General features: G+C 38.8%; 1 protein-coding gene across 1 annotated transcript in view; it reads left to right on the top strand.

Annotated features, from left to right (window-relative positions):
- Window positions 1-6,425: 6,425 nt before the first annotated feature.
- The window catches only part of LOC139390614 (phospholipid-transporting ATPase ABCA1-like), a 41,757-nt gene continuing 38,789 nt past the window's right edge, over window positions 6,426-9,393 (top strand). Inside the window, exons 1-2 of the mRNA XM_071137857.1 lie at window positions 6,426-6,618; window positions 7,718-7,811. Of these exons, the coding sequence (XP_070993958.1) occupies window positions 6,553-6,618; window positions 7,718-7,811 (160 nt within the window). The 5' untranslated portion in view covers window positions 6,426-6,552. The remainder of the gene's footprint in view (window positions 6,619-7,717; window positions 7,812-9,393) is intronic.

The raw sequence follows: 9,393 nt of genomic DNA, 5'->3' as shown, positions 1-9,393 counted from the left end.
CCAATCCCAGCAGCAAAAGGTCAAATGGATGGACAGGTCAAAGATTCAGTGTTGAAATTTCAGCCTGTTTTGGTGGGATGGAGTTTTGGCCTGCCTGCGGTAAAATAGTTAAAAGACCAATAAGAAAGAGAGTTCCAAACCTCTCTGCCAATAACAGCTAGTTTTACGTATTCCCCTCCCCACTCAGACCACTCCCAGACAGTTGCTCTTTGCTAAGAAGATACTTTTGTTTCTTTTAGACCATTTACAATTAAAACAATCACAGCAAGGTACTTAATTTTTACCCAGAAATGATTTGATATTGAGATAAAAATGGCTGCATTGGACCTTTAATTTACTGCAATGGAAGTTGGAAAGAATTGAGTCACCAGTCACAGATCAGTGTACTCCAAATGTTGGTGGTTAATAACATTACATTTTCTGTGTTATTTGTTTCACAGTACTAGGCTTCTGCAAATATTACTAATACATTCTTCCCATCTTTCACATTAATTAAGGGAGTGAGGCATGAGCTGCAGATTTCTCCTGATGCCTATAATGGGATGACATCAACTTGGCTTGCAAACTTTGAACTGTCCCTTTTCTGATTAGAGTGTTGAAGGTGGTCTGCTGAGAATATGCTCTATCTGATCAGAAGCCTGGCTACAGTGTTGATAAGTTATTGAGCTTTGAGTAGGCCTAGTTGACCTCTGAACCAGCTGAGTTTCCCATTCAGATTGGCAGAGTGGAAAGGTCATAATCCAATTCTGTTTCCTCTTTTATGCATGGAATTTGTATTTGTATTTATTAGGGATCCCTGTTAGCTGCTGCCTTCCTGGGGCCCAAACACACCAAAACACCCACATTACATATAAAACAACAGATAAAACAGTGAACTATGTTTGTACTGAATGAGCTAAAGATAAAACAGTAAATCATATAACATCCCTACACCACCACATGTCCACAATACAAAATGTCCAATACCACCACACAACAATATCACAATGTGTGCGTATGCATGTGTCTGTACCTTTGTGTGTGTCTCTTCACAGTCCCTGTTGTTCCTAAAGGTGTATTTTTACCTGCTTTTTAAATCTGATTCTACTGCTTACATCAGTTACCTGATATGGAATAGAGTTCCATGTAGAAAAGGCTCTATGTAGTACTGTGTGCCTCCCATAGTCTGTTCTGGACTTGGGGACTGTGAAGGGACCTCTGGTGGCATGTCTTGTGGGGTATGCATGGGTGTCTGAGCTGTGTGCTAGAATTGTAAACAGACAGCTCGGTCCATTCAGCTTGTCAACACCTCTTACAAAAACAAGTAATGATGAAGTCAATCTCTCTTCCACTTTGAGCCATGAGAAATTGACATGCATATCATAATGTTAGCTCTCTGCATACTTTTAAGGGCCAGCCGTGCTGCCCTGTTCTGAGCCAACTGCAATTTTCCAAAGTCCCTCTTTGTGGCACCTGACCACCCTACTGAACAGTAGTACAGGTTTGACAAAACCAGGGCCTGTAGGACCTGCCTTGTTGATAGTGCTGTTAAGAAGGTAGAGCAGCACTTTATTATGGACAGACTTCTCCCCATCTTAGCTACTTTTGTATCAATATGTTTAGACCATGACAGTTTACAATCCAGGGTTACTCCAAGCAGTTTAGTCACCTCAACTTGCTAAATTTCCACATTATTCATTACGAGACGTAGTTGAGGTTTAGGGTTTAGTGAACAATTTGTCCCAAAAACAATGCTTTTAGTTTTGGAAATATTTAGGACTAACTTATTCCTTGCTGTCCATTCCGAAACTAACTGCAGCTCTTTGTTAAGTGTTGCAGTCATGTCAGTCACTGTAGTAGCTGACATGTATAGTGTTGAGTCATCCACATACATAGACACACTGGCCTTACTCAAAGCCAGTGGCATGTCGTTAGTAAAGATTGAAAAAAGCAAGGGGCCTAAACAGCTACCCTAGGGAATTCCTGATTCTACCTGGATTATGTTTGAGAGGCTTCCATTAAAGAACACCCACTGTGCTCTGTTAGACAAGTACATCTTTATCCACATTATAGCAAGGGGTGTAAAGCCATAACACATACGTTTTTACAGCAACAGACTATGATCGATAATGTCAAAAGCTGCACTGAAGTCAAACAAGACAGCCCTCACAATCATTTTATCATACATTTTCCTCAGCCAATCATCAGTCATTTGTATAAGTGCTGTGCTTGTTGAGTGTCCTTCCCTATAAGCGTGCTGAAAGTCTGTTGTCAATTTGTTCACTGTAAAATAGCATTGTATCTGATCAAACACAATTTTTTCCAGAAGTTTACTAAGGGTTGGTAACAGGATGATTGGTCGGCTATTTGAGCCAGTAAAGTTGCCTTTACTATTCTCAGGTAGCGGAATGACTTTAGCTTCCCTCCAGGCCTGAGGGCACACACTTTCAGTTGTGCTGCCAGACTTATTTGCCATACCTTTTGTCTCATTCCTCTCAACCATACAATTTTTCACCCAAGGGGATTTGACAATCAATCAATCAAATCAATCAAATGTATTTATAAAGCCCTTCTTACATCAGCTGATGTCACAAAGTGCTGTACAGAAACCCAGCCTAAAACTCCAAACAGCAAGCAATGTAGGTGTAGAAGCACATTGGCTAGGAAAAACTCCCTAGAAAGGTCAGAACCTAGGAAGAAACCTTGAGAGGAACCAGGCTATGTGGGGTGGCCAGTCCTCTTCTGGCTGTGCTAGGTGGAGATTATAACAGAACATGGCCAAGATGTTCAAATGTTCATAGATGACCAGCAGGGTCAAATAATAATAACCACAGTGGTTGTCGAGGGTGCAACAGGTCAGCACCTCAGGAGTAAATGTCAGTTGACTTTTCAGAGCCGATCATTCAGAGTATCTCTAACAGTTTTTACAGTTATTTTCTTAATGGCTTATTAGTAACTGGAATAAGCTGTTTTATAAATGTGTCAAATGCAGCGTCTGGTTGCTTCTCATTACACACCACAGACCAGCAAATATTCTTTATATCATCAACATATGAATCACTACAAAACGTATTGTATGACCTCTTATTCACTATATTAGGCCCAGCCTTTGGAACTTTGGTTTTCCTAGATATGGCTGCTATATTGTGATCACTACATCCTATGGATTTGGATTCTGCTTTGAGGCAAATTTCTGAAGCATTAGTAAAGATGTGATCAATACATGTTGATGATTTCATTCCTGTGTTGTTTGTAACTACCCTGGTATGTTGACTGATAACCTGAACCAGGTTGCAGGCACTGGTTACAGTTTGAATTTGTTTCTTGAGTGGGCAGCTTGATGAGAGAGCCAGTCAATATTTAAATCACATAGAAAATATACTTCTCTGTTGGTATGACATACATTATCAAGCATTTCACACATATTGAATGATCAATATTGGTAAGTTAAATCTACTAAAATTGGTTTCATGACTCTCTGCATTACCTATGATGCAATTATTTTACTATAATGGGCCTAATGATTTCCACCTATTAAAATATTTATTTTAACTAATCCAATTTAGAGGTGAGAGGCTATGCCATTTTTGGACAGCAAATGACTGTTTTCACCAGACCTGGGTTCAAATATTATTTCAGGAATTTCAAATACTTTTAAATACATTTCAAATCAAGCATTCAGATAATCTTTATTTGTAAATGTAGAAAATACTAAAATATTTTAACCCATGTATTGGAAAACAGGATTTTAAATAAGTATTTGAAAATGTAGAAAATACAATTTGGTCAACCTTTTTGCAAATAACTATTCAAATACTCAAATAAAAGTACTTGTTTTCAGCTGTGTACTCAAATACACAGAAAATAAAGTATTTCAATAACAAATACTCAAATACACATGTATTTGAACCCAGGTCTGGTTGTCTCTTCTAATATGTCCTTTCAATGACATTGTACTGGGTGTTTTGCCTTTGGGAATCTGTTTTCAGTATTTTACAAAGAACACACCCCCTCAGCTGAACTGATTGTTGTTTCTGAAGTGATCGATATGATTAATCATTGGCCTATTGCTACCAGTACATGCAAGCTGGAAATGATTGGAAGAAATCAGGATAAATATTTAATTAATGGTTTGATCTCATGAAAGTCAAACACGACCATATTATGTGTTGACTGTAATGTTTGAGATTTAATGTAAACATGGATTCAAATTTGTGATTTTTCATATTACATTCTGTGTGGATTTTTTTTTACTATGGAGCCTACTACGGTCAATACATGTACAGCCTGTGTTATTTATGGCCTATGGTATTTATTTTGATTCTCCTAATTGTGATTATCAGTTCCAGATGTTTTAGGAGGTCGGGAAGTGCGAGTAGGCACTTCAAGAGCTGTTTTGAGTCTACACGTGCTCCACTAGAGGGGGGTTTAATCCCAGAACATATCCATGACCGAGAGTATAACATCAGTTCTACAAGCGGATATAGCAACGGTTCTCTCCATATAAAAGCTTGTCTAGATTCAAACGCTTCTCCTCCTCTGTGTACAGATCACAAATGCCTGGATAACAAGCCGAGAAAAAAACATCAAAAAAGTAGTGGAGTGTTATTTAGCTTGGGAGTAACCACAATTAATTCCTGAAAGGGGTCTGATTTCGTGCCTTTGGAAAAAGGTAGGCTATTTCCATTTTCCACTCATTCATTGTCTCTAATTAGTTTTTTGTTTTCTCTCTCTTATTTCAATGGTAGAACTATCTACTAAAGAAAAATATGAAACTTCAGATATTTTTATTGTCAACATCAATTATAGACTTTTTGTTTTATAGCAAAAGGGTGTTTGTCGTAGCTTTTTATTGTAGGCTACTTCATTAGAAAACATGAACAAGGCTGCTGTATCCTAGTCCTCGGGCACATTTGCAACCACGTTTCTTGTTGTCTTGTACAATTGATTTACTCATTATGTGAAAAATACCTGATGATAGGCTACATTCAATCTTATGCAGGTTTATTTTAGTTGTAAAAAAAATATTAGATTTTTCTCTGAAAGGGAACCTGAGAACACCACAAGTCACGAATATTCTCAGTAAACCCATACATAGTGTTAGACAAAAGTAGACGTATTAAATAAACACTATCCCATATTTTATGATATTCTTTGTTGAGTTATCTCTGCGCACGTTACGAAGCAACATATCGCCACCAAACACGGTAATAATCAAGTTAGAAACAAGCTTTAGTTACTTTGTTCCAATGTACATTATGGGCTGTTTGTTGCAGGCTACACATCATGTGAAGTCCCGCAAAATAACATGGTATTAATAAGTCCGTTAATCATTTGTGAGAATTTATTTTGTTGTTATTTATATTGTCAAATAACCTGCGCAGTCCACCTGGCTCTTGTGTAAGGGCAAAATACAGAGAGATAATTAAACTGTACACCGACTGTTCTTTGAAAGACTGCTAGAGGCGCTGATTGTAGCCTACTCATCCACTTACACCCATGTCCCATTTATTGGGTTCGTGAACTGATTACGCTGAACACACTAATGCAAAGAGGAGGGTTGTTTTGATATATATTTTGTTAATGGTATCTCATTCAAGTATCACCATTAAAGTTTGAACTTGTCAGATTTTTGCATATGCATAGTGCCCGGTACATGATAACATACAGTTATTATGCTACATTAAGAGATAAGTCGTAGGCCTAACAAGAATAACTTCATAAAGTCTTCATAAGCACCACATAAATGATTCACAAATGATCTATAACCGTATGTCATGCTCTATAAAGGGTTCATAACTGTGTGACATAACCACCAAAGTCAAATGTGACATAACCCACTATGTAAAATATGACATAAACCTGTGCTTTATAATAAGCACCGCTTAATAAAGGCTTTATAAAATCATATTAAATTGAGGCTTCACAAAGCATCTATAACCTTGTCATGCATGTTGGTAGAGCATTGCAACCCAGGATAGTGATAGCCCCAAAACTTTTGTGATTTTTTATCAAAGACATTACATAATTAAATCTGTGTGAAATGCTGATTAAATCATGGACTTACATTTTTTTTAAATTTGGATCTCCTTTAACAACTTCAAATGTAGTTCCCCAAGTGCATATGCTAAATTACTATTTAAATCATATTCAAAAAACAATCCTGTGCTGTTTAGGGATCATCAGTGATCATCAGGGATCATCAGGGATCATCAGGGATCATCAGTGATCATCAGGGATCATCAGTGATCATCAGTGATTAGTGCACTGACGGAAGCTCTAAAAACCTGTAAATATCTGCATGTATGAACGTCCCCGCCGCCCCTCCTCTCTCTCAATCTGCCTGGGAACACATTGTAGAAGAAGTTCCCATATGAGGAGGACATAAGGGAGAGATGTGATCTAGTCAGCTCCAGATAGACAAGTGACCCTTGACCTTGTACCTTTGAGCTGTGTGCTGGCTGGCTGGACTTGCTGGTGTCTTTTTACCCCACGTCACCACTGCCTGTGTGTCATTTCAGTTGAGAGAATTAGAGCCAAGGGAAGCTTGCGCGTAAGAGGTCCAGAGTAGAGATGTCCATCTCAACTCAGCTGGGCTTGCTGTTGTGGAAGAACTTTACCTACAGAAAAAGGCAAACGGTAAGCAGTCCATCTTTATATCAGATTGTGTGAAGTGTAGAAGTCCTTGGTATGGAATTGGGACCTTTTTCCCCTGGCTTTGTTTGATTGGAAACTTAAATGAATAAGTTAGTGAAATAGAATGTATAATTATGTTCTTTGTGTTATAATGTTTACAGTATATTCAAAACATGTTGGAATGACTGTATTATTACTGTATTATTACTGTATTAAGAAGAACATACCGGGTCTACAGTTCAGAACTGTTTCGGATGGGAAGTATGTGTTCGCCTTAAGGCTGGTCTGATGCCGAAAAAGGAAGGAAATGATTGCTTACTTCACACATTTTACTGCAAAATGAAGTTAAATTACCAGTTACGTTGCATGTGTGATTCTTTACTTAATATGTAATTGTTGTAGTGTATGTGTGTCTATAGTTTTGTTCATATTGTGTTAGTGTATGTAAGTTGTTTTGTCTGAAACATTGTTCCCTCTGCTGCTGTTGTACCAGGTCTCTCTCGAAAAAAGTGATTTTATCTCAGTGAGAAAAACCTGCATAGATAAAGGTTTTTAAAAAATGTAATTCACAACTCCCCAACCATGCCACAGGGACAGCGCTTTAACTTAGCAACGTTAGCTTTAATTGCTACTACAGCTTGTCTGTACTAGTCTTCCCACATGTCTTAGAATCCTGCCTCTAGATGGCTTTACATGTGCTGGAGTAGCATCTCTCTCTGTCTCCTAATTCAATCAGCATACACCTGATAACCCTTAAACAGAGTTGACTTCACTGTTGCTGGATGTGGATGTGTAACATTGGCTATTTTGAAGTCAGGGTTGTTTGCATTGATAGCTTTGCATCTATTATGAATGAGTTACTAAAAAAAGCCATCTTAAGAGAGCTACATCCTGCCTGCGTATGGCGTTGATGCAGACATATATGTTGCAGTGAGGGAGCAATTTTGAATGCCAGCTTTTAAGAGCTCCAGACTATTAGCAGACAAGATAGGCCTACACTAATAAAGAGGGGAGGAGGGGGAGGAGTCATGGTTTCCATAGGCCATACTCCTTAATGAAAATGCTGACTGGCTTTCTTCTCTTGTTTGTGTTTTCTCTCTAGATCCAACTGCTGATTGAGATAGTATGGCCCCTGTTGATCTTCTTCATTTTGATATCAGTGAGACTGAACTACCCTCCGTACGAACAACATGAGTGTAAGTATGACGTACCTCCCTCTCCTTTTCATTGTTTCAGCACCCACTTCTTCACAAGACACTCAACTGGTTGGTTAACGTATCCTGCTGTTTTGGCCACAGAGACATTTGGATTTGAAATCTGGGGATGAACTCTGTTGCCTTTTAATAATTGTACACTGTACAGGCCAAAGATGCTACAGTATACAAGCTAGCAATATCATGCACTGACATGCCACAGTGCCATGTGGAGGCATTTATGCTGGCCACTCGAGTAAACACACTCAGGCCAAAAAATGAAATACATAGTTTTACACATACAGCCTAACCGTGTTGATTTTTATGATGGGGCCTTTATCAGGTGTGGATGTTTTATGACTGGGTTTTTTTGTCCAAAGCACATCCAAAATATCTTGAGTCATGCTTTCCTGCTTGGACTTGTTGGATGAAACAACTTATCCCCTTGAATACCTCAGTAGTCTACTTCTTAATAAAGCACCACGAAGGACTTAATAAGATGATTACTCGTGATTTAGGTCTGACCAAATCATCAAATCATGGACTAGTTCCCAACAACTGTAAAAGCTAGAGGGACTAGTGGCACCAGGGGAAAATGTTTGTTTGCGGAACAAGTCCTCCTAATTCATTCTTAGGGTAGTTGTTGATTCAGGGGAACACATACACTGGATGACAGGCACCAATTGGCAATATAGCTTAAAGGCTGGTTTACTGTCCGTCTAGCAACATTTCTATAGACAATTGTTGTAGTGACATCATGAACATTCTACTGTCGTCCGACATCAAACTTGTAGTTGTCGTTATGAAAAAGTACACAAAACGACAGCCTCTGCAGTAGCCCGGTGTATATATATTTAAACACACTGTGAGTACAAAACATTATGAACACCTGCTCTTTCCATGACATAGACTGACCAGGTGAAAGCTATGATCCCTTATTACTTGTTACTTGTTAAATCCACTTCAATCAATGTAGATGAAGGGGAGGGCAAGACAAAAGATTTAAGTGCCTTTGAATGGGTTAAAGTAGTAGGTGCCAAGCGCTGTGTTTTTCATGCTCAACCGTTTCCCGTGTGTATCAAGAATGGTCCACCACCCAAAGGACATCCAGCCAACTTGACACAACTGTGGGAAGCATTGGAGTCAACATGGGCCAGCATCCGACACCTTGTAGAGTTCATGCCCGACGAATTGAGGCTGTTCTGAATGCAAAAGAGTGGTGGGGGGCTATTTGATCATTTGTTTAAGACAAATGGGCCTATTTGATCAGCCAAAACGGTACAGATATATGTTTTACGTTTTCTATTTTATTTGACAGTTTATTTGTAAAGTGGCTCATGGTGGACATATTTGTGGTTTTAGGGGGGTTTCAGAGTTTGACACCTTTATTGCCACTCCATTCTCATGATCAGCTTTCTATATGTGAAAGCTGATGAAGGTCGCAAGGATTAGGTAGACCATTTGGCACGGGTATGGGGAAAATGTACATAATGGACATGCACTGGCTGAACCAAGCATCTTTTCACCAGAATGAGATAACCGGTAGACGTTCTGATATGCTAGAGAAACCTTGGGTTACCGTTAA

This window comes from Oncorhynchus clarkii, chromosome 31 (assembly GCF_045791955.1).
Source record: "Oncorhynchus clarkii lewisi isolate Uvic-CL-2024 chromosome 31, UVic_Ocla_1.0, whole genome shotgun sequence".
Classification (NCBI taxonomy): Eukaryota; Metazoa; Chordata; class Actinopteri; order Salmoniformes; family Salmonidae; genus Oncorhynchus; species Oncorhynchus clarkii.
The sequence above is the reverse complement of the archived record's forward strand: the minus strand, read 5'-3'. Positions and strand labels throughout refer to the sequence as shown.